The 26,375-nt window shown below is 39.9% G+C and overlaps 2 protein-coding genes across 2 annotated transcripts in view; both read left to right on the forward strand.

Moving 5' to 3' along the window:
• NEBL (nebulette) overlaps positions 1-26,375 on the forward strand; it is a 443,477-nt gene that overhangs the window by 23,114 nt on the left and 393,988 nt on the right. The window lies entirely within an intron of this gene.
• Positions 4,258-26,111, forward strand: LOC100583116 (putative uncharacterized protein C10orf113). Its single transcript, XM_003257701.2, has 2 exons — positions 4,258-4,511; positions 24,725-26,111. Exons 1-2 carry the CDS (start codon positions 4,345-4,347, stop codon positions 25,023-25,025), a joined length of 468 nt encoding a protein of 155 aa, XP_003257749.1. The 5' UTR covers positions 4,258-4,344; the 3' UTR covers positions 25,026-26,111.

Below are 26,375 nucleotides of genomic sequence, written 5' to 3' on the forward strand. Positions count from 1 at the left end.
TTGAAGAAGTTGGCGAAATTCCACTTCCTATTAATTTTCTTGTACAATTTGGACACCTAGGAAAACATCTGAAGAAAGTTTTCATTTTGTGAGCTCATAATAAATGCCATAACATGGTATGCCAGGCTGTTGGCTTCGGGTGTGACTTTTGTACAGAAGGTGTGCAAAGAATGATTACTATAAAGATTAATTAGGAACATGTAATGATTCTGTCTTTTAAACTTTTGAAACATGGAAATGGATTTACACAGATAATAATTCTGAAGTTTTCACATCTCATTTTTATATTTGCCAAACAACCCCACCAGTTTCTTTTCTTGGCAGTGCAAATGTTTGGAGATATATTGTATGTTCTTCAGCACATGTGACTTCATGTTTTTCTTCACATATTGTAGTTGTGCAAGTCCGTGGTTGGAACCTCACTGGGTAGACTCCCAGCCACCATTTCAGCTTTAATTGGTTGTAAAATATTAGCAGGAAGGCAAAGTTATTTTACACCGAAGTGACTTTTTTGGGAAGTAGCAAATTAAATTTTATGGTAGCAGCTGTTCTGAGCAGAATTTGTCGGAAAGTTGATGAGAAGCGAAAGCTTCCAACAGTTCGATATAAATCCTTAGTTTAAAAAAGATGCAAGCCGCACATAAATGAGGCTATGGAAGTAGAGAAAAATATTTTTGGTCCATATTTTATTTATTTAGTTTGTAAATAATTTAAAAGTGAGGCCTTCGTTATTTCATACTTCAGTCTTAGTCTTTCAAAAATAATCGTTGCTCTGATTTTGCAATGGGAACCTTTATTTAGTTTAGAAGTCAATAATAATATGCTAAAAAAGGAACATAAGTAAAGAACCTCCCTAAGGGGAGAGTTCTGAGTGGAAAAAACACAAACTGTTTTTCCTCTGCTTTTACCCCACAGCAATCAACACAGAAGAATTCTGTGACCAGATGTGTGAGGGATTTTCCCACACATACCAAGCAAGTGATCAGTTCTGCAGTGGACATCAGCTGGGTGTCCTCTAATTCAATTCCAACCCTATCTACCTGGAGATAGCACCAGATCCAACAGGTTGAGGGCTCAGTCCCACAAAACCACCCCCATCACCCACTTCCAATGCCAATCGCAAGCTCCAGGTGACTTTATTTGTGCTTGTCAGGGTTCCCGCAACTCTCTCCTTGGGTTCTGTTAATTTGCTAGAGTGGCTCACAGAACTCAGGGAGACCCTTACTTATGTGTACTGGTTTATTAGAAAGACTTACAGGTCGGGCGTGATGGCTCATGCCTATAATCCCAGCACCTTGGGAAGCCAAGACAGGCAGATCACTTGAGGTCAGGAGTTTGAGACAAGCCTGGCCAACATGGTGAAACCCTGTATCTACTAAAAATATAAAAATTATCTGGGTGTGGTGGCAGGCACCTGTAGTCCCAGCTACTCAGGAGGCTGAGGTGAGAGAATTGCTTGAACCCAGGAGGTGGAGGTTGCAGTGAGCTGAGATCACACCACTGTACTCCAGCCTGGGTGACAGAGAGAGACTCTGTCTCAAAAAGAAAAAAAAAAGAAAGAAAGAAAGACTATTAAAAGGATACCGATGAGGAGGTGCATAAGGTGAGGAAGGGGTACAGAGCTTCCATGCCCTCCCCTGCTGCATCCCCTCCAGGAACAGCTGTCCGGAAGTTCTCACTACCGTATTCTCTTGGGCCGTTTTGGGACACTTCACTGGATAGGTGTGATTGAAGCATGGACACCTGTGGAGAAATGTGATTAGACACACAGGGAATGATCTAATCCTAACAGATGAGCGGGGAAACCCAGCCAGTCCCATCTTTTCAGGTTCTTCTTGGCCTCTCTGTGCAGGATTCCTTCCTCCTGGGTATGGGGCAGGACCCCTTCTGAAATGGGGGTCTTGTGACCCACAATCAGACAATGGACATCAGAGAATTTCTTTATGGAAAGGTAGGGGAAGGTGAGAGCATATTTTTAGTTCCTATGGCCTGTCTTGGGGAGAAAAAGGAGCAGATAAAAGGAGGGCAGGGGCTGGACGTGGTGGCTCACACCTGTAGTCTCAGCATTTTGGGAGGCCGAGGTGGGTGCATCACTTGAGGTCAGAGATCGAGACCATCCTGGCCAACATGGTGAAACCCCATCTCTACTACAAATACAAAAATTAGCTGGGCATGGTGGCAGATGCCTGTAGTCTCAGCTACTCAGGAGGCTGAGGCAGGCCAGTCGCTTCAACCCGGGAGGTGGAAGTTGCAGTGAGCCAAGATCACGCCACTGCACTCCAGCCCGGCAACAGAGTGAGACTCTGTCTAAAAAACAAAAACGAAAATGAAACAACAACAACAACAAAATAGGAGGGCAGGATAAAACTCTGCCTGAGAGGTTCTGTTTTCTGAGGCCTAAAGAATCCCAACGTTCTAACACAGGACTGTCTTTCACCTTCATCACTCTGATGCTGTTCCAAAGCTGCTTTGGGAACCACGGACCGAAGTCCACATACCTTAACAGAAGAGATACTTATTGTTTCAGTCACTTAGGAAATAACAAGCGTCCTGAGAGTGATGAGCCATGAACCGTGGATGGAAACCAACGTACGTGCTTCATAATATCACAGGAGTATACTGGGTAAATCATTTGAGAAGAAGCTTGGACATTTGCATGTGTTATTCCTTTTCTGGAACTTTCTCCCACTACACACCTTTGTCCTGTTGATGCCTTTTTGTCCTTTAGGCCTCAACTGTCAACAGGGATGCCTTTTCTGGTCTGGCTAGTACTCTCTACTGTAAACTCTTCTAGCCTTGTGTAGTTCTTTTTAGCACTCATTTTATATTTATTTGAGTAATTCTTTATCCTGTGAACTCCATAAGATAAAGAAGAGTTCCGTTATTTTTTCTGGACATTATTGTATCATCACTGCCTAAAAACTATGCTTGACATGGTGATAAATATCTGTGATTAATAAATGTTTGTTTCATGAAGGAACCTGTGAGTGAATTGAATTTGGGTGGCGACAGGAAGGCCAGTACAAAGATTCCTGCCCGCAGCCTCAAGTCCAAATGCTAAAGGGGCCGGGTAGCTAAGGTAAATGGGTGAAGCAGACTGTGAGGAACATGAGTTGCTCTGGGCAACCAGATAGAATGTTCTGGACAGGTGCTCGCTTGGTGGATGTTCTCTTGTTCCTTCCGTGGAGGCGGATTCTTCTTACTCAGGGATGTAGGCTTGAGCTGTGGTAAATATCAAGGACTCCCTGGGAAGACAGGACTTATGGAGTAGAGAAGACTGAAGAAAATTACACTACTCTTCATTGAAGTCTTTCTGGAATCCACAGCAATGGTGACTGAAAGAGGAAATCATGAGGTAAAGTTAGTCTGCAGTGGGTTGAGGACTGAGTGGGAAGTGAGAAGGGAAAGCTAGTGAAGTGAAGCTCCTCCTTTGAGAAGTTTGTCCAAAAAAAAAAAAAAAAAAAAAAAACAGGGTCAGAGAAGAGTTCCAGAAAGATACAAGGGAGGGGAGGGACTTTCTCTGCTGATGAGGACCCCTTCTTCTGAGAAACTGGGCGAAGGTCCCTGGTTTCTGAGGTGAAAATGGCTAACGGACAATGAGACCTTGTCGAGAGGCAGGAGGAGGTCCCAGGCTCAGGGAGGGGAGTGTGTGTGGGGCTGGGGTTTTGCTTTGGGGAAAATGCGCGTGGATGTAGTCCTAAACGCATCACCATTTCCACTTTTTATCACAGATTTTATTAACAGGTGCTGAAGAAATATTATTGGAAAGATGGAGGCAAAGCTTTCCTTGCTTTTTGCTTCTGACTTGAAGAGTCACTGGAAGCCTCAGGCACTTCAGAAATCTTGAGTGGGAAGAGGTGTTATGGCAGGGAGGACCTTGCGGACCCATGGAAATCAAGAAGCCATTGATTTTCTGAGCAGAATCCTGCATTGACTAAAACCCTAAGGCCTATCTCCCAGAGCTTCGACGGCTGTTCAGTCAGATAATTGTGTCTGAATTGATTCTGAAAATAATAGACCAGCCATAAAGCAGCATAAAATATTATGAAACTATTCCAGAAGTTCAGTAATATCTTTGGGACCTGCTCATAGCCCAAGTTTGTGAATACTTTTGTAGTTAAAAAAAATTTTTACTTTACCAGCCCACTGCAATTCTTTTCCATCAGTGAATTTCACTCTACAGACTTTTCAGAGCATCTCATAATCAGTCAACAAATCTATTTCAAATGTGTTTGTTACTAAGCAACGGTTGCTAAGAGCTTCTGTAATTAAGATGAAAGTTCCAAGGTAACAATGCCCAAACACAGCACCATTTTCACCATTTTCTGATAATGCGGGAGTAGGATGGCTAAAAGTGAAAGAAGAATCTACTCTATGGAAAGCATGGCACCTGAAATTTCGGAAGATATTGGCTGTCCTCTAGCTTATATGAGAGAGAGTGTTTGTGTTTTAATAATCAACCAGTCGTTTTTTTCTTGTGCGGCTGAAATGTACATTCCAGACAGGAACAGGTAGAGTATGTGTTGGGGGCAGGTTTATACTGCATGGCTGTGCTAAGACAGGGCCACGTGGTGATGTAAATGATGCTGCCTGACACGTGCAGCTATAAGAGGGGTGAACGGAGTACCCTCTGCATGAAATAAACTTCCTTTGCAGTTATCACTGACCTAGATTAAGCAGCGACGCAGGCCTGTTCTGTACTTTGTTTAACAATGCACAGTTTCTTTTTCTTTTGGAGATTTGTAAAGGAAGACTCAGATGAATTTTTCCCTATTCATGGTGCCTGGCTCATAGCGGGCGCTTAACAAATGCTCCTCTTTGCCTTCCCACTCCATTTTGTTCCAGGGGCGAGGAGGGGGTTAGGGTTTCCATGGCGACCTGTTGTTGAATGACCTCCTTTCAGACCTGTTGTTGGATGCCCAATGGGCCGGAGCTGCGGTCCAGAGAGCCGAGCCTCACCTAATGGAGGGCTTTGCTGGTAAAAGAAGATTCAGTCAGTCCAAATCAGCAAGCAATTACTGAGTCACTCTCCAGCTGCCGGAACCCTTGGCATTCCCCTACAGGGTTTGCCTGCAGGTTAGCCTTGTTGCAGGCAGAATGGATGTCAGCCAGCAAGGAGTACTGACCGGTAGATCTGGTTCTGTTTTGTTTCCATACTTTACGTTTGGGATGTTCGGCAGGTCATAACCTCCTTGGACTTTAATTTCCTCATCCTTACAGAGTGCACAATAACAGCCACTTGGCTCATATTGTAGGGCTGGCATAAGAATGAGAGGAGATAGATTATGTAAAGTGTTATGAAAAGGTGTGTACATATTCATTTATTCAACAGATATTTACCGAGTGGTTCTTAAGTGTCAGGCACTATTCTAGTTTCATAATATAGTTCATGTCAGAACAAATCAATGGATCTATTTAAACCTTTTTAATGGCATTTTAATATCCTATAAAATAGGTGTTCCATCATTTATTTAACCTTTCCCCAGTTAATGGACATTTAAATAAATAGTGCTGCATTGAACATCTTTATACATATAACTTTGGCATATGTGAGAATATTTCTCTAGGGGAGTACTGAAAGAGGTTTTGCCAAGCCAAAAGGCTTATATACTTCATATTTTGTTGGCCACTATCAAACACACCAAAGGGCGATAGCAACCTCCTGTCTCAGACAGCATGTAAGAGAATACCCATTTTTCCCTATCTTGCGAATCTAATCTTTCCAATTTTACCAGTTTGCTGGACGAAAAGTAACATCTAATGGTTGTGTTATTTTTGGTTTCTTGTTCTATCCACGAGCATCATTTATTTATTTATTTATTTATTTTGCCATTTTTACTTCTGTGGTTAGCCTTTTTATCTACCCCTTTTGTGTGCTTGGAGAGACGTCTTTTTTTTTTTTTTTTAATTTGAAGGGGCTTTTTATCTACTTGAACCTGTTTAATACTTTTTCATTTCATTTTATATGCTTTTTCATTGAGAGGAGAGAGCCCATGTTACCCACTATTTTACAGAGGAGATGAGAGACATGAAGTGAATAGCTAGTTACAGTCACTTGGCCTTATATGGTGGGGCTTGGGTTGGAACCTGGCTCTTCCTATTCCAATCTGCATTTTTTTCTTTTTTCTTTTTTTGAGACAGGGTCTCACTCTGTCTCCCAGGCTGGAGTGCAGTGACATGATCTCGGCTCACTGCAACCTCTAACTCTCCGGGTTCAAGTGATTCTTGTGTCTCAGCCTCTGAAATAGCTGGGATTACAGGCATGTGCCACCACACCTGGCTTATTTTTGTATTTTTAGTCCAGACAAGGTTTTGCCAGGTTGGCCAGGATGGTCTTGAACTCCTGACTTCCGGTGATCCGCCCACCTCGGCCTCCCAAAGTGCTGGGATTACAGGTGTGAGCCACAGTACCCGGCCCCAGTCTGATTTTATTTGAGCAAGAGGGGATTATTTGGGAGGCTCAACTGGCCAGGGAGGGTGGGTTCCCTTGTAGGGCAATTTGGATGGTTGAATGCAGTACCAGGGAAGCCACTGGGTTAAGGAAGGGGATCGGTACCCAGCACAGGTTTCTTCTAGTACCAGCAGCCATCCAGCTCCATCTGCAGATGTTACCTAATCCTGGGAAAAAGTGAAGATAACTGAGGGCCTGAGGGCCATGACTGTGCCTTTGTTCCTTAGGAGGTGGATACAAAGACAAAGGAGGAATAGAGTGACAGCCCCTTGGCAGTGCCACCTTTCTGCCCTCCTAGGTCACAAACAGTGCTGCAGTTGCCTCGCATTACAGAGACCAGAGAACATGACTATTCTCAATAATCACAAAAGGCTTGAAGCAAAAATCCTTCTCTCCTTGTTGGAGTTTTCAGTGGTATCTTATTTGAATAATCATTTCTTTTTTTCTGATTGAATAATTACCATTCTCCTTTTCTGTGTAAAAGAGTAAACTTGATATAAAGTTTTTCTGGAATGGTCTTATTTTAAGCTTTTTTTTTTTTTTCTTTTCTTATCCTGATCTGGCTTGTGATGATTTTTGATGGGGCTAAATCCTATAATAGAAAATCTAGATATATTTATTTGTTTGTAAAGGCTGGAAGCAACCTTCAGAGATCTCCGGTTCAAGTCACTTATTGAACACATAGGGAATCTAAGATCTGGGGAAGTGGGGTGGTTTGCCAAGGCACTCCATTATTCCAGATCGAAGACTAGAATTTGGGGTCCTCTTCAACTGTTTTGGGACTTCTGATTGGGCCATTTTATATCTTTCTGACATTTGTCTATGTTCTCTTTCCTTTTACCTTAGGATTTCTTACCTTGAAAATAAGTCTGGTTGTACTTATTGCATTGAATTGTTGTGCTAAGTAGTTGATAAAGCACTTTTCACATTTGAATTTTTTTTTTTTTGAGATGGATTTTTGCTCTTCTCACCCAGCTAGAGTGCAATGGCACTATCTCGGCTCACTGCAACCTCCACCTCCTGGGTTCCAGTGATTCTCCTGTCTCAGCCTCCCAAGTAGCTGGGATTACAGGCACCCACCAGCACACCTGGCTAATTTTTGTATTTTTAGGAGAGACAGGGTTTTGCTATGTTGGCCAGGCTGATCTTGAACCCCTGACTTCAAGTGATCCACCATCCTCAGCCTCTTAAAGTGCTGGGATTACAGGTGTGAGCCACTGTGCCTGGCCTCACATTTGAATTTTAACCTCCCTTTGAACATGTTTATGAAAACCCCTCTTTTTCTACATTCACATTATGCATATAACATCTGCTTAGTTAACCCTTGTTGAATTAATAAAAGGATAATTGTTATGTTTTTCTATACTTTAATCACACACACACACACACACACACATCCCACACACACACACTTAAGTCTCAAATTCACCACTGTATAACCACCTGAAGATTATATAGTCCAGCCATCCCCAACCTTTTTGGCACCAGGGACAGGTTTTGTGGTTTCCACAGATGTCGGGGGTGGGGGGGCAGGAGGATGGTTTCAGGATGAAACTGTCCCACCTCACATCATCAGGCATTAGTTAGATTTTCATAAGGAGCACAACCGGGATCCCTCGCATGCGCAGTTCATAGTAGGGGCCATGCTCCTGTGAGACTCTAATACCACCGCTGATCTGACAGAAGGCAGTAGCAGTAATACTCGCCATACCGTCTGCCACGCTGGGGTTTGGGGGCCCCTGATATAGTCTATCTCCTGTTTTCAGGCATGGAGTATTTGAAATATTAAAAGTAAATCATTTTCCCATGACTTTAAATAGAGAAAAGGATCCCACAATTTCCCTTAGATGCTCATTTTGATTTTTCATAACTGATGCTGTTGGAAAACTTCTTTGTCTGGTTTAGTCTGTTTCACAGGTGGCTGTTGACTCCTGTGCTCGCTTGTTTGCCCGCCTATTCTCTTATACACCCTGAATGGGTAGTTTTGCCATGGACTGAGTGGTAAGGTGATCTGGAACTTCTGGGGTGGTGTCCCGTGGTGCTGTCAGAGTAAGCCAAGCTGGAGTCTGCGTGGCTGCAGTACATAGGTGGCTCGGGCCGTGCTCGTAGACAGGGCTGGTGCAACCCAGGGTGAAGTCATAAATATTTCGAGGCTATTTGGTTGGTCTGTCTGGTCATGGTCTCTGAGAAAGGCTGGCATATTTTAAGTCAGATGTCTGTGTATTAGGAATACTACCAAGAGTGAATGCTTAGGAATGGTGGGTTATATTACCAAGGAGAGGGCTAAGAGAATTGTTCTTACAAGTTTCGCCACTGAATGAGGTCCTTTGTCCGATTACAGGGAGTGATTCAAAACCCTTTAATCCTGGCCAGGCTGGAGTTGATGTTTGGATACCAGGGGCAGGGCCTGTCTTCCACCTAGAAGGATATAGTGTTATGTCAAGAGGAAGATTTTCTATAACAGGAGTTCTGCTGAAGGTGTGGGAGGTGGAGTGGGAGAATAATCCTGGACCTCAGGCACCCTATGGGTAGAACGTTGGGACAGGTATTTGCTGTGAACATCTCACATGCTTTTGCATCAGTGCTTCATCCAAAGGGATGTTATCAATTTTGGGTTCAAGGTAGAGGAAAGATTAACATGCTTCAGATAACACACTCAGATTTTCTGACTTTTATTAAGAATGGGAAATTTCTCTTTTGTTAATTTTATTCAATCTTGTTCTAGTCTCTTAGATTTACTTTTTCAGCTTTTAACCATCTTTTTTGTGTTTCTCTGTCAATGGGTGATTTTTGATGTTCAAGGGTGTTATTAAAAAAACAACAACACTTTAAATATTAGTTTTTCATTCTTTCAACTTTTATTTTGATGTGATACTAGACAAACAGAAAAGTTGCAAGAATATCATGAAAAATTCTTGTATACTTTTTTCCAGATTCTCCAAATGGTCACACTTTGATACGTTTGTTTTATCCTTTTTCTCTATATGCTATTTTTTTCTCCTGAAACCATTGAGGTAAGTGCAGTAAGATGTCTCGTTGCCCCTAAATAATGCACTGCGTATTTCCTAAAAATGAAGGCATTCCCTTACATAAATACCATATAACTTTCAAAACTGGGAAATCAACATTGATACTGTTGTATTATCTAATCTACAGACCTCGTTCAGATTTCACTAAATGAAACAATAATGCTATTTTTAGCAAAAGAAAATCCAAGATCATGCAGTTTATTGTGTTGTCATGTCCTTTTGGTGTCTTTAATCTGGGACATTTCTTTTTTTCTTTCATATAGTGAGATTTTTGAAGAACATAGACCAGGTGTTTTTTTTTTGTCGAATGCCTCTTGTTTTACATTTATTTGATTGTCTCCTCATGATTAGATTCAGGGTTTGCATTATTGATGGGACAAAAATTGATATTAGTTGTTTTTTTTTAAATTTTACTCTAAGTTCTGGGATACATGTGCAGAACGTGCAGGTTTGTTACATAGGTATACATGTGCCATGGTGGTTTGCTGCACCTATCAACCCGCCATCTAGGTTTTAAGCCACACACGCGTTAGGTATTTGTCCTAATGCTCTCCCTCCCCTTGCTCCCCACTCCCCGACAGGCCCCCATGTGTGATGTTCCCCTCTCTGTGTCCGTGTATTCTCATTGTAATTCATATTAGTTTTAAATGGATATTAGTTTTTAATTTGTATTGATTTATTCAAGTTGAAAACTATATTTTTTCATTGTATGATTTTATTTTACCGTAAATGTCTTGTTATTCTATATATAAATCTAGAAAGTAGAGTATGAAATACGAACAAATCATTTATGGGTGTTTGCTTTAAATGATGCTTGATAAACTCAGGCTGGACAGACTAAATTCCCATTAATCCATTCAGTTTGTATCTTAATTACATCTTCTTAAACATTTAAAATTGTATAAATAAATATGTCTAATCTTATTTTTAATCACTTTAAATGCCTGATAAAGCAAACCTGAAGACCTTAGCAAACACTTTCCTAAGTATTTGAATAATTCTTGCAAATTAAAAAATTAAATATATAAATATGGTAGATTCCTCATTCTTCTGGATATTCTAATATTGTTTGAAAACACTCATATTTTCACTGCTTACTCAATCACATCTAAAATCAATTCAAATCTGGCACATTTTCAAAGATATCAGATCCTCAACCATTCCATACACCTTGTATATTATTATTATTTTACATTTTTTTGAGACAGAGTCTCGCTCTGTTGACCATGCTGAAGTGTAGTGGAGCAATCTCGGCTCACTGCAGCCTCCACCTCCTGGGTTCAAGTGATTCTCGTGCCTCAGTCTCCAGAGTAGCTGGGATTACAGGCGTCTGCCACCACGCCTGACTAATTTTTGTATTTTTTTTTTTTTTGGTAGAGACAGGGTTTCCACATGCTGGCTGGGCTGGTCTCATACTCCTGGCCTCAAGCGATCTGCCTGCCTCAGCCTCCCAAAGTGCTGGAATTACAGGCATGAGCCACCAGTGCCTGACCACGTTCCATATACTTTAATCCCTAATGTACGAAGATTATTCTGAACTTCACACAAAGTTATTAATACTATGGCTTTCATAGACTTCGGCATTTCTATATTTAATTCCATACCTTCCCAAGGTTGCCAAGACTAATGTGCACTGTGGAAAGCAGGTCTATAATGGGAGTTGGGTTGAGGTTACCATGCTAATAGGTGCGACATGTGCTAATATGTGCCTCTTATACAATTGTTTATCTGGCAGAGATTTGGGGTTGAGGAACCATATGTCCATATTCTTTTTGAACTACAGATAAATCCATTTCATCACTACTGTGACAACATGAGGCTAAACCTCATATACTTGCTCTGACAACAGATAGTGGTCCACACCCTTCAGATGTGATGGATTTTCAACCTTGGTCTCCTGGGTTGATATCCTTATGTTCTTTCCTCTGATTTGAGTGGATGTAGGGTATCCTCATCCAAATTGCAGCCGATTTCCCCTCCTGCTTGATTGCATTCTGCATTTCTTTAGCTCTTGGCCAGATTATATCATCATTTTATTCTGTCTGATTGGATTTTACATTTTCTTTCAAAACCTTTGGCCAGAACTCCAAAGCTTCATGCTAATGAAAATGCCCTTCTCTAATTTCTTCATGTTACTTTGAATTACAGGCTTTAGAGCTTGACTTAGATTCCCAGAAAAAGTTCCACTAGTGCTATGTAACTTGATTATAAAAATTCCTAGGCCAGCCATGACTCTTAACATCTGAGAGCTCTGTGTACATATTGTAACTAGAGATGACTGTGTTCTCTTTTAAATTTTGTTATTGAATTGCTTTCAAACAGATTTGAAGGCTAAATTACAAATGAACAAATACAATCAAAGTAGGAATAGATCACGTATAAGAACATCATGAAGTCATGGATAGTGGCTATTATTTATTACGATGTGCTATTTACTTTTGGTAATTTAATTTAATTTTGCTTACTTAGAGTGTCTGGAATAATAGTAATCACTCTCTGTTTTCTTGGCAGATACTCTGTCCCATTAATCTTTTTTTTTTAATAGTTTAGTTTGGTGTCGTTACTAAACGTACATGTTTTGGAATCAGCTGCACTTGAGTTCAAATTGCAGTTTTGCAGTTTTTTAGCTGTGTGACTCTGGGCAAGTTACCAAACCTCTCGGAGCCTCCTGTGGGTACCTTGCAGGATTGTCATGAGGATTAGGCTGATTTTGGAACACATAACATAGCACCTGGAGTATGGTTTTTTTAAGATAATGTTTATTATTCACACTTGCCATTTTTGTTGTGTTTCTGTCCTCATCCATTGCTTCTGGTCTGCCTCACCTCTCCCAATGACATTTTATTGAACCCTGACCCCTCTTTTGGTTTCTCTAATAGCTGTGCATTGCCTATATTCATTATATATTTCTTCTACCTTGTAATCATGGTAGAGATAGTGGACAGTCCATTTATTATAAAGATTTCTTCCCTCTGTCTCCTGGGAGAGCCCCTCAGTTGTACCTTCTGGGCTTCTTTGTGTTGAGCTTGGTGGGAATCCATAAGCCATCATTCTGCTCCACCTCAGAGGCCATTCCTTGGATGCATCTGTTTCTCCTTGATCTTGGAAATTTCCAGTGGAACATGCACACATTTTGCAGTGTTTATGGTGAGTTGGGACAGTGCTGTCCATTGTCCCAGTAATATAAGACTGTTTTGGTTTCTACTGTTTTCGGAAGCCAGAATCATGCTCCCTCCTACCTTGTTCTTTAGGGTTATAGACATCATTACCCTCTAGGTGGAGGACTTGGCAAGGAGGAGTCGACTACTGACCATTGGAAATCTTGATACCCACCATCCGCAGCATGCTGGGCTCCTCTCCACTTCCAGTTCCTTCCTTTCCTCCTTTCCCTTCCCTTCCCTTCCCTTCTCTTTCCTTTTTCTTTCTTTCTTTCTTTTTGTTTTTTCAGGGTCTTGCTCTGTCACCCAGGCTGGAGTGCAGTGGTGTGATCCCAGTCTCCCAGGCTCAAGTGATACTTCTACCTCTGCCTCCCAAGAAGCTGAGATCACAAGCACATACCATAATGCTCAGCTGATTTAGTTTTATTTTTTTGTAGAGATGGCAGAGGGGTCTCACTATGTTGCCCAGGCCGGTCTCAAACTCCTGGCCTGAAGCAATCCTTCTGCTTCAGCCTCCCAAAGTGCTGGGATTACAGGCATGAGCCACCATGCCTGGCTCACTTCCAGTTTCACTTAGCTTAGGTTGTGCCACCTATCAGAAGTGGCCAAGGAGGTAGTAACCTCAGTGACCATGACCTTGAGTGGATTTTAAAGACTGAAAACCTAATGGGGCAGCAGTAGCCACAGTGTTCTTAGACACCGAGCAGGAGCAAATTGGCATAATTCTACAGATTTCTACTTGCCCAGGGCAAAACCAGATTGGTCCTGGTTGATGTTTTCTCAGTTTTTCAGAGTTATAAGTGAACTCCAAGGCTATATGAACAGTTAACAATGAAGCCTAAGCATGCAAGAATAGCTGTGGCTAACTGAATACAGCAGTTGTTTGGATGGATATTTGTTATATACAGACTCTTATAATGCCAATTACTGTTAAGTACCAGATGCCAGATACTTTGAAAAAATGTATTTCTTTGGATTTTAACAACCCTTTGAGATAAATGTTATCATGATCTCCACTTTTACAAGTAAAAGGTTAAATCACATGGCCAGTAAGTGATAGAGTCAGGACTAAGACCCATACCTACCTAAGGCCAAAGACCGTGCTTTAATCACTTCCCTGTAGACAAATGGCATAAGGAATTTTCTAACAACTAACTTAGTGGGATTTTTCCTTGCCAAATTAAGAAAATGTTATGCCAGTCAGGGAAGTCACCAGAAAGCACTGATTTAAAGAAGAACCTATCAACTCCAAAAATATCGTCTCTAGATGTCCATTAATTCTACCAATCCATGACTCATTGGTGGCAATAAGCAACTCTTCCATCCAGAGACAAGTAAGAAGTTATGTCAGTCATTTTGCTCTAGACAGGAATTACTTTACCCAGATTGCTTTCCTAACAGCAAACTGCAATGTATTGTGTGCATAAAATATTTGCTGGTTCGGGAAGGAGAAAGTGGAGGTGGTTTTGGAACATGGAGACCCTTTAGAGTAGGGTAGGCTTTGGCGAGCTTTGTCCAGCCGTAGGGTAGAAAGTAAAGAGGAAGGCAAGAGGGAACTTGGAAGGCTGATACAGGACAGGGATACAGAAGGAGAGGTGGGTAAGCTCCAAAGACAAGTTCACCTCTCTCCTGCTTTTGCTGACTCTGAGGATTCTTGTTGGTGGGTGATGAGGGTGAGGGTTTGAAATAAGAAGTAAAAAGGGCCGGGCATGATGGCCCATGCCTGTTATCTCAGTACTTTGGGAGGCTGAGGTGGGAAGATCGCTTGGACCCAGAAGTTTGAGGCTGCAGTGAGCTGTGATGGTGCCACTGCACTCCAGGCTGGGCAAGAGAGTGAGACCCTGTCTTTAAACAACAACAAAAAAGTAGTAAGGAGAGCAGTGCTTGGATTTCAACAGTCACCAGTCATATTTGGGGCTTTCTTAAAAATGGAGATTTTGGAAATATATTACTAGAGAATTGGATCCAGCAAGTGTGGAGTGGACCGAGGAACTTGGATTGTGTCAGTCTCACTAGGTGACCTTAATGCAGATGCCTTGAGGACCAAACGTGTGGAAAGTTTGGGTTAGAGTATCTTCCACTGGGCTGGTAGGCAAGTCTACACCCAACCCAGAATGTGATCCTGTGGCTTCTGTGAGGTTGGGGACTCTCTGGTTGAACAGCTGAAGGTGTTTGAATTGAAGAAGGGCTTCCTTTCTTTGAGAAATGTGCTTAATCAATCCAGGCAAAGCTTTTCAAGTTCCAGAAAGTTCTGCCTCAGGGATAGGCTGCCTTTTTCTTCCTTGCCTCTTAGCTAATTAATTTCTGGCTCCGTCTCTCATCCTGGCCAGGTTTGAGGAGGAAGAGCTGGATTTCCAGCTGCATGGAGAGCCAAGAAAAGTAGGGTGACTGCTGAAAATAGGACCTTCAGCGCTGAGGCTGGGACAGTCCCAGACACACTGGGATGGTGAGTCCCTTCCTTGTACAGAAGCCCACGTGGTGTAGACCCCTCACCAATTCTACTCAGCTACAAAAAGGCTGTGCCTTGATGTCTCAGGCTGGGGGAATCACTCACTGAGTAGATTTGGTGCACCCATAGGAGCTGTTTCTTTTTTCTTTAGCAGAAAAGCTCTTTTCAGTTTAGTTTCTTTGGCCTGTTTCCTGGAGTTGCAGGAGGCTGATTGTTGGTAGCCTCACCTGGCCTGAGAAGTAACTCCTCAGTGCTTCCTTTTTGTCAAATATTATGATGTCAAGAATCAGTGCCAGATTTTTTTTTTTTTTTTTTTTTTTTTTTTTTTTATCTCCACTGAGGCTGTAACTAGGATGTGAGTTCACTGAGACTAGAGAAATTAGATCTTCAAACAGCCCTTTGGAGGATATGGATGGGGAAGTACCACACAAAGGAGTTAAGGGAGGACGGGCTGTCCTGTCAGCATTGGCCCTGTGGCCTCACCCCACCCAGTGGCTTTACTATTAGTGTAGAGAGATTGTACTATATTCTTACTGAATTCAGTTTGGAAGAGGAAAATGTGTTTTCTTGAATGAGGAATGTCCCCAAGGTGGAGTTCAGGCTGTTTTCCTCTCAGCTTGAGCTCTGGGATGAAATAGGGCCTGTTACAGACAAAGCTCTGTTTGAACTAAAATGACTCACAAGAGGTGTCCAGAGGAAATGAAAGAGTGTACTGGAACCTGGACAAATGTTGCCCTCGATGGAGGGTGGAGCGGGTGAATAATCGAGCTGAATAATCCCATGTCTGGTTTTTAAAAAAGGTATAAAATATTAAGTGTGTGTGATGTGTGTACATAGACCACAAACAGATTTTGAGAGGAATTCATAAGAGAAATTCTGAAAACTGTTTTAAGCATGGCAGCACTGCAGGGTAGCATACCTTCCAGGGGAAAAGAGAACAATGTTCTTATGGATGAATGAATCCTGATGTTTGTCAGAACTCAGTAATCACCCAAGATACGATTTGATCCCAGAAGGTATCCCCATCTAATTATATTGCGCATCTGCTAATATTAAAAGTAATTTGCAATTGCTAAACATACACTAATTGATGGAATAATTGTGAGAGTAGGAAGGAAAATGTTCTAGAAGCTTTCTAACTGGATGGACATCACTTTTGAATGGAAACTTGTCCAAATCCAGATAATTAGGGATCGACCGTGTAAAAGGTAGTCCTTAGAAGAAGACTTAAAGTTGCTTATAATGTGGGTTTACGTGGATTGAATAGTGTCTTCTAAAATTTAGGAAACATATGCAGAAAATTCTGGAAACAAATGAGACTAAGAGAATTAATCCTGCCCTCTGTCTTTAGCATTACAAAGGGTTTCTAACACTGTTGCTAAATGACCTGGAAACAAAAATACTGTAGAAAATAAGAATACATTGTCTTTATAAAGCAGCTTTGAGTCTAGGAGAGTAGGACATGACTTAATTCAACTGAAGTCTTATTTTCCTGTGGGATGGGAAATTTGGCACCTACTTAGATTTTTTTTTTTTTTTTTTTTTGAGATGGAGTCTCGCTCTGTTGCCCTGGCTGGAGTGCAATGGCACGACCTTGGCTCACTGCAACCTTCGCCTCTTGGGTTCAAGTGATTCTCCTGCCTCAGCCTCCTGAGTAGCTGGGACTACAGGCACGTGCCACCATGCTTGGCTAATTTTTATATTTTTAGTAGAAACGAAATTTCACCATGTGGACAGGCTGACCTCGAACTCCTGACGTCCGGTGATCCTCCTGCCTCAGCCTTCCAAAATGCTGGGATTACAGACGTAAGCCACTGTGTCCAGCCCTTTTAAGAATTTGCTTTTGGTAAATGTGTAGATCTGTGGAAAACAAAAAAGAGATTGACTTATACACAGGACAAAGATGACCATCAGCATCAAGTGGTCCCAAACTCCTTAAGGTTCTCAGATTTGAGGCAGCCACCTGGGAGAATCAGAGATGTCATCATGACAGCCACATCACCCAACCAAACCCTACTCGGCTATTATTTTGAGACATAGGTTGCCTTGGAAACTATTCCCTTAGGATTAATATGATGGGATCTTTCCTGATAATAACAGCTAATATGTACTGGGTGTTCACAACGTGCCATATGCTGTTCTGAGTGCTTTGCCTTATATTCATTCACATAATCCTCCCAACTCTATGAAGATTCTCTATGTTTTCTCTTCTTATTTTAAGATGGGGTGGATCTGATACACAGAAAAGAGAATAACTTGACTCAAAGGCACACAGCCTGTAGAATTAAGATGGAATCTGGCTTTGGGACTTGCTCTTCATCAACCCCTTGTGGGCTGCCCCCCACTGATTGGGGAATCATAGAGAAATTGTAACAGGTCACATTTCACCCACAGTAAGGAGCCCCCTCCACTGAGCCTGGCCTCCCAAGACACAGTACTTTTTCCCTTTCGTGATTTAACCAGTAATTTCATTAGGTTAAAAACATCATCTCCTTTTCTTACCTTGAAGCCATGACTTCTACTGAGGTAAATGGTGTGAGGGCTGCAGCTTCAAAAATCAAACTGAAAGTGTCACAAAAAGAAAGCTGGTAAAAGAGTAAAATTGGGCTCCCCCCTCACACACATAGAAAATTAACTCAAAATGGACTGAAGACTTAAATGTGAAAGCTAAAGTATAACACACTTAGAAGAAATCAGAGTAAATCTTTGTGACTTTGGATTAGGCAGTGGTTTTATATATAATGCCAAAAAACACATGTAACAAAAGAAAATACAAGTTAGACTTCATCAACATTTAAAAACACCTGTCCTTCAAGGACACTCTCAAGAAAGTGTAAAGACTACCCCTAGAATGTAAGAAAATATTTGCAGATCATTCTTCTGATAAAGAACTAGTACCCAGAATATATAAAGAATGGTTACAACTCAGTTATTAAAGACAAGTAACCCAATTAAAAATAGGCAACAGATTTGAATAGACATTTCTCCCAAGAAGATTCACAGTCAATAAACACATGAAAGAAGGCCTGGTATCATCACTCTTAAGGGAAATGCAAATCAAAACCACAATGAGACACTTCATACCTCCTAGAATAGACATAGTGAAAAAGGTGGACAATAACAAATGTTGGTGAGAATGTGGACAAATTGGAACCCTCACACATTGCAGGTGGGAATGTAAAATGGTGCAGCTACTTTAGAAAATAGCCTAGCATTTCCTCAAAATTTAAACGAAGAATTACCGTATGATCCAGTAATTCTACTTCTTGGTATATATCCAAGAGAATTGAAAACATATGTCCATACAAAACCTTGTACATGAATGTTCACAGAAGCATTATGCATAACAGCTACAAAGTGGAAAAACAACCCAAATGTCCACTAATTGATGAGTAGATAAACAAAGTGTGGTACATCTCTACAATGGAACATCATTCACCCCTTAAAAGGAGTGAAGCACTGATCATGCTGTTAATATAACATGATGAATCCTGAAAACATTAAGCTAGATAAATCAGACACTAAAGGCCACATATGATATGATTCCATTTATATGAAATGTGTAGGACAGGCAAATCCACAGAAACAGAAAGTAGATTAGCAGTTACCAGAGGTTCTTGAAGAATAGGGATAATGGGGAGTGATTGCTAGTGAGTACTGAGTTTCTTTTTGGGGTGATGAAAATGTTCTAGATTTATATAATGGTTATTATTGCATAACTTTGAGAATATACTAAAACTGACTGAATTATAGATTTTAAAAAGATAAATTTTATGGTATGATGATTACATGTCAATGTAAATATATGCATACATATACAAAAATAAAAAAGAAAGCTGTATCTGCCTTTTTGCAGAAAGTAGGAAGCAAAGTTAGCATTGACCATTCAAAAAATACAACAGCAGGAAATTTTTACCAGCTTCACTTTGGGCACCCAAGGGCACTGGGACCCAGCTCCTTGCCAAATGAACTTTTCATTTAATTTTTTTCTTCTCCTTATTCCTTTTCCCAAACTTTGTGGTTGGAGGAAATAACTAGTTCAGTGGTGAGAAAAAAGATGCTGCTTCTGTTTCAATCTTGAAGCAGTGTTCTATGTCATGACCTGTCATACACACCAGAGGTTCTACATGGATTCCAAAACAATAACATATGGAAATGTTGTCTCTTTCCACATTGCTTTTATTGGTTTTCTGCTGTCCTTTGCTTTTCTCCAGCTGGGTTGTTTTTTGCTTTGATTTTGTTACTTCTGTTTGTTTATTTATTTATTTGTACAGAGAAAATTATCACAGTGAGCAGAGTACAGGCCCACTGAGACTCAGCTGTGGAGGATACAACATGGTCATTATTTCGGTCTGGTTTTGGCATTAGGGCAATGAGGGTGTCATAAGAATGAGTTAGGAAGTATTCCCTCTGTTTTCATTCTCTGAAAGAGATTGTAGAGAATTGGTATAATTTCTTCCTTAAATGTCTGGTAGACTTCACCAGTGAACTAATCTAGGCCTTGTGCTTTCTGTTTTCAAAGACTGGTAATGATTGATCCAATTTCTTGAACAGATGTGGGCCTCTTCAGATTGTCTATTTCCTCTTGTGTGAGTTTTGGCAGATTGTGTCTTGCAAAGAATTGGTCAATTTCATCTTGGTTAATAAATGTGTGTGCATAGGATTGTTTGTAGTATTCTTTTATTATCCTTTTAATATCTATGGCATCTGTAATGATGGCCCCTCTTTCATTTATGATATTAGTAATCTGTTTCCACTCTCTTTTTTTCTTAGGCTGGCTAGAGGCTTATTGATTTTATTAATCTTTTCAAAGGACCAGTTTTTGGTTTCATTGACATTTTTTTCTCTATGGAGTCCTTGCTTTTCAATTTTATTGTTTTCTGCTCTAATTTTTATTATTTCTTTTTTTCTGCTTACTTTGTATTTAATTGGCTCTTCATTTTCCAGTTTCTTAAAGTGGAAAGTTAGATTATTAATTTTCAATCTTTTTTCTTTTATAATACATGCATTCAATGTTATAAATTTCCTTCAGATCACTGATTTCGTGGCATCCCACAATTTTTGACAAGTTGTATTTTCATTTTCATTCAGTTTAAAATATTTTATAATTTATCTTGAGATTTATTCTTTGAACCACGTGTTATTTAGAAGTGTGTTATTTAATTCTCTATATATTTCAGGATTTTCCTATCTTTTTGTTATTGACTTCTAGTTTAATTTCATTGTGATCTGAGAGAAGATATTGTATGATTTCTATTATTTTAAATTTGTTAAGGTGTATTTAATGTGATCTGTCTTGGTGAATGTTTCATGTGGGTTTGAAAAGAGTATGTATTCTGCTGTTGTTGGGTAAAGTAGTCTATACATGTCAATGATATGCTGTTGATTGATGCTGGTGTTGAATTCAACTATGTCCTTGCTGATTTTCTGCCTGCTGGATCTGTCTGGTACTGATAGAGGAGTGTTGAAATTTCCAGCTGTAAGAGTAAACTCACCTGTTTCCACTTGCAGTTTTATCAGATTTTGCTTTGTGTAATTTGACGCTCTGTTGTTAGGTGCATACATGTTAAAGATTGTTATATCATCTTGGAGAATTGACCCCTTTATTATTATGAAATGGCTTTCTTTGTCCCAGATGACTTTCCCTGTTTTGAAGTCTACTCTGTTTTGAAATTAACATAGCTACTCCTGCTTTCTTTTGGTTAGTGTTATCATGATATCTTTTTCTCCATTCATTAAATTTATGTATGACTTTGTATTTAAAATGGGTTTCTTGTAGACAAAATATAGTTAGGTCATATTTTTTTGATCCATTCTGAAAATTTCTGTCTTTCAGTTGGTGCATTTAGATCACTGATGTTCAAAGTGATTATTGATATAATTGGGTTAATATCTGCCATATTTATTACTATTTTAAATTTTTTGCCCTTGTTTTGTTTCTCTGTCTTATACTCTTTCTAATTTTTATGGTTTTAATTGAGCATTTTATATGATTCTATTTTCTCTCCTTTCTTAGTATATCCATTATATTACTTTTTAAAGTATTTTTTTTTTTAGTGGTTGCCCTGAGGTTTGCAATATACAGGTAATCCAAGTCCTCTTTCAAATAGCACCATGCTACTTCATGGGTATATGAGTACCTTAAAATAATTCTAATTCTTCCAACTCCTCCCTCTCATTCCTTTTTGTCATCCATTTCACTTATACAAAAGCATATATGAGTGTGTGTACATAGGTATCTATATACACATATATACACACATAAAATATCTCTGTATAAGCATATATAATTGAATACATTGTTTCTATTATTATTTTGAACAAACTTCTGTAAGGTCAATTAAGAATAAGAAGACAGGCATAGTGGCACGTGCCTGTAGCCCTAGCCACTCAAGAGGCTAAGGTGGGAGGATGGCTTGAGCCCAGGAGTTTGAGGCCAGAGCCTGGGCAATATTTTATTTTTTATTAAAAAATAAATTTTTTTAAAATTAAAAAATATTTTATTAAAAAAATAACATAAAATAAAAAAGTTAAAAAAATTTTTTAATTTTACCTCTACTTATGCCTTTTTAAAAAATGTGCTTTCTTTCTTATGTAGATCCAAGTTCCTGACCTTCATCATTTTCTTTCTTTAAAGAGCAGGTGTATTGGCAACAAATTCCTTCAATTTTTGTTTGTCTGAGAAAGTTGCTATTTCTCCTTCACTTCTGAAGGATAATTTAGCGGAGTACAGAATTCTAGAGTGGTGGCTTCCAAACTGCTTACATGTGGAACCACACACTGAAAGTTGTGCACCTGTCATTGTTTCTGAAACTTTGTTGTTTCTAGTTAATACGCATGTGGCTTATATGATATTCAGCTCTTAGCCCACTGACAGCCTTAAACCCTGTATGTCCTTCTTTCATGCTGTTCATTGAAGATGGAGATTCAAGTGGGTGTTTGAGGACCATCTTTTCTGTTTTTTTTCAATGTTATATTTTTATGCTTTGAGTACATTTTCACTTTTGTCACACTTTTAAAAAATGTGTTTTAACAATTATGGGAAAAGTTGAGAGTTGGGATTTGGAAAAGGTGTTGATGATGTTCTCTTGTTCGTCTTCCTTTTTTTGCTTTTGTTCTCTCGCCCTTTCCATTCTGAACTTTCTTTTCTAGATACCCATTTCTTTTATATCTTTAATAATTAAGGATCCTTACTGTGGATTTTTCAGCTCTGTATGTTTACAGATTCTTAGTTGCCCTGTGTGTTATCTCTTTAGACTAAATTTAATTTGATACAGTAATCAAGGTTATGTGGCTCAGTGTGTCATTCCCTCCATATCACATGTGTAAAGTGTACATGAGAATTTGAAATGCTCTTGGGGGTGTGTGTCTGATATTTTTGGTCTAGGGAGCCTCTTCTCCTTTTTTACATTTAGGTTAACTCACCCGGTGTGCAAAACCCCACTGTAATTACTGTAATCTAAAAGATTATTATGTAATCCTGTTTATTTGTTTTTGTTGTTTCAAGAGGAAGAAAATGTCTATGGTCTTCAAACATACATGTCTTACTAATGGAGGGAAGAGAGAAAACAAGTGATGGTTAGTGTTGCTCTTTTTTAAGAATTAAAAAAATTTACTATTTGTGTTTCCTTTGAATTTGGTTATAATGAAATGAATGTATGCTGGGTACCATAAGAGCAGATTCTAGTCCCAACCTAGTCATTAACTTCCTTTTTACAAAAATATAGATGCCAAAATATTTTAGTATGCATTCCTAACAAAAATGTACTTAGTTGTATGTATAAATACGTACAACATAAATATTGCAAAACATTAATAATAATTACTTAATTCCTTTTAACACAGTTCATGTTCACATTTTATTGGTTATCTCTTTCAATTGCAAATTGCAAAGTCTTTTGTTTTGTTTTAGTAGTTGCTCAAGTTAAGAGCCAAATGAAGTAAATTTATTGAATTGGCAGCTTTGTCTCTTAAGTATTTTTAAATGTATAATAGTCCCCTTCCACTCCTTTCCCCCTTTTAATTCCCTTTATTTGTTGCAGACATCAGGTTTTTGCCTTACAGCATGTCCCACATTCTGGATTGGGCTGATTGCTTCCTTCTAGTATCATTTAACTTGTGCCTCTATCCCCATGTTTCATATAAACTCATAGATCAACAGGCCTGATAATATTCTGGCTCAAATTTTCTTTTTTTTTTTTTCTAGGCAAGATCACTGTATAGTTAGTGCTATGTACTTTCTAGTACATCTCATTGGGAGAGACATAGTATCTGTTTGTCCCAACTTTAGTGAGTTAAGATTGGTCAGAAGATTTAGCTGTATACCTGGTCCACCATTTATAAGGTTCCTCACCAACCATACATTACCTTAAGTAATGGTTTTTGCAATGGACTTCTCTAGAAGTCACAAACTGTAAATTTTTTAATTCCATCATTCTTTCTGCATTTATTAGTTGGAATTCTTTAGTAGGAATCAATTTTTCATCATTACTTATTTGATATCTTGAAATATAGTTTGAAAAGAAAAAGCAAGATCCATTTGTCATTCTTTTCTGTTATTGATCCATTTTCTGAATAATGAATTGAGGTCCTGGCAGCCTCCCTCGGTGGGGATCAGGGAATTGTTCTCTACTTTTTGGGGAAGAGGGAAAGGAGTGGGAGGAACATCTTATCAACTCATTATAAAACCATGGATGCATTTGAGTGTAATTGAATCAGTTGCAGTAATTCCTTTTGATATCCATATTGTCCCATCTTTGGCCAGTGAAGACTTCTTTTTTTTTTTTTTTTTTTGTGACAGGATCTCCCTCTGTCACCCAGGCTGGAGTGTAGTGGCTCGATCTCTGCTCACTGGAATTTTCCCCTCCTGGGTTCAAGCGATTCTCCTGCCTTAGCCTCCTGAGTAGCTGGGATTACAGGTGTGCACCACCATACCCAGCTAATTTTCTTTCATTTTTAGTAGAGACAGGGTTTCATCATGTTGGTCAGGGTGGTCTTGAACTCCTGACCTCATGATCCGCCTGCCTTGGCTTCCCAAAGTGTTGGGATTACAGGCATGAGCCACCGCACCCAGCCCAGTGGAAGCTTCTTCTAATTGGCTTGTGTGTCTCTTTGACACAATTAATCTGAGCCATTAACTTCTGGGCAGCAGTTTCCTCCTCTTTAAATAATTGGGTTAGTTGGTCTTTATGATTCCTTTTAGTTGTAGCTTCCCTTCCAGAAAAAAAGATGGTATATGCTAATATTCTAGGACTAAATCTCTTATGCTGAAAATCTACTATTTTTATTTTTTCCCTCTTTAGAGTCCACACACTGGGTGAACTAATGCATTTGAAAATATAGAATGCTTTTGTTTCTCTCTCTCTCTGATCTTTTAGCTCCTAGTTATGTGACACTGGCTTGAGAGGGGTCCACACTCTCAGTATCTAGGTATAAAAAACCATACAAAGCAAACAATATAAACATTTCTATACTTAAGGCTGTAATGAGACTTCAAAAGAAGTCCCTGATTTTGAAGATGGATTGGTTTTGAAACATAACCAGCAATGTAGTTGTTATTATTCCAAATGTGGTATTTTTTTCCCTTCTGTGGGGGGTACCAGGCATAAAGAACGGACAGCTGCACTTCATCCCATAGGCCTGGTAAGGCAGAACGGAGAGCTGAGAAGGGCCCGAGGCCTCCCAGGGAGCTGGTTGGGGAGACCAGAAGGCTGCAAAGCTGGCCAACGCTTGCCAGGTGGCTGCAGAGAGTCAGCTTCAGTCTCTACAAGCCATCCATCCAGGCAGCTCCTGAACCAGATCCAAGCAACTGGGCCAAGTCCCCAAGGCTGTCTCTGGGACCAGAAGGTATAACCAAAGGGAAGCATGGATTTAAATTCCAGGGCATAAAAGAAAAGTTCAACATATCTAAGAAGGTGCTGAAAATGACTTTTTTGTAAATGTCTGAGGGACACTGTCTTATACCAAACCATATACAATAAAATTTTAAATGAGCCTGAGTTCTGTTTCCATCCGTGCCCTGTGGAGCACATGTGACTTCAAAGGCAGCTCTGTAGGGTGCAGGGAGGAAGGAGTGTGCTTTTATTTCTCATTTTGGCACAAATCCATCAAACTATTTTTGATGGCTGGGAAACAAAACTTACATTCCCTCTAAATTCATTGCATTTGCCAGATCCACCTTTGTTTTTCTACAGTGATGGCTTCCACTTCTTCAACCTTTGCATTCCTCTTACTTTGAGGCTTTATTTAGCAGGAAAAAAGGCAAGAATGATGCTAGATTTCAAGGGAAGCCTTAAATAGCCCAGTTCATTAAGCAGTTCCCTCTGCAACTTCCCATTTCTTCTCTCCAACCCCCAATTTAAAACAGTTGTTTGGAAGACTTTTAAACATGAAACATCCCTTTCATAGGAGTCTTATGATGTAAAAAGGAGCTCCTGGTTTCATTTCAATGTGATGGGACCCCGTGGTGATGAGCAAATATAGCTTCAACCTAATGCATGTGCACAGTGGCTGTGTGTGTGTGTGTGTGTGTATGCGTGTGTGCATGTGTGTGTGTATGTGTGCCTGTGAGCTTCTAGAGACTCTGGAATTCCATTCATCATAAGAATTAGAGATGTCAGCGTTGCTTTCAGCAATTCTGTCCCTTCTTTGCCACCACAGGACTGTTCCTTATGTCTTGTTTTTGAGATGTTTCCTTCATGGTCTGTCTTTCTGCTGCCTTGCCACATCATCTCTCAGCACTGCACTTCAGTGGAGACTGATGCAGGCTGTGCTGTTTCTATTTCTTTTTGTTTTTTAGAGATGTGGTCTTGCTCTGCTTCACATCCTGGAGTACAGTCCTGTGATCATAGCTCGCTGCAGCCTCAAACTCCTGGGCTCAAACATCCTCCTGCCTCAGTCTCCTGAGTAGCTGGGACTACAGGTGCATGGCACCATGCCTGGAGAATTTTTAAAACGTATATTTTTGGTAGCAATGGGGTCTTGCTGTGTTGCCCAGATTGGTCTTAAACTCCTAGCCTTCACGCAATCCTCCCACCTCAGCCTCCCAAAGTGCTGAGATTCCAGCTATGACCCAGTATACTCGGCCTTGTTTTTATTTCTTTTGGACTGTTTATTTCTGGTTATTTTTATTGCTCTTTTGCAAACTCTACATTCCCCATCCTCTTTGAAACTTTGAATCTTGATGTGGTTGGGTGGTGGGTTCTGCCTAACTTGTTAAAGAGTGACCCTAATGAGCCTGAAGTGATTGGTTTCATTGCATTATGGTCTTTTGACAGCTCAGGGAGAAA

Source organism: Nomascus leucogenys, chromosome 9 (genome assembly GCF_006542625.1).
Source record: "Nomascus leucogenys isolate Asia chromosome 9, Asia_NLE_v1, whole genome shotgun sequence".
NCBI lineage: Eukaryota > Metazoa > Chordata > Mammalia > Primates > Hylobatidae > Nomascus > Nomascus leucogenys.

Bases quoted from the DNA above. Each gene is read 5' to 3' on its own strand.
- LOC100583116 (XM_003257701.2), top strand. From the start codon at position 4,345: ATGGCTAAAAGTGAAAGAAGAATCTACTCTATGGAAAGCATGGCACCT. The intron at 4,512-24,724 runs GTAGAGTATGTG...TTCATCCCATAG, and splicing joins TACATTCCAGACAGGAACAG to GCCTGGTAAGGCAGAACGGA.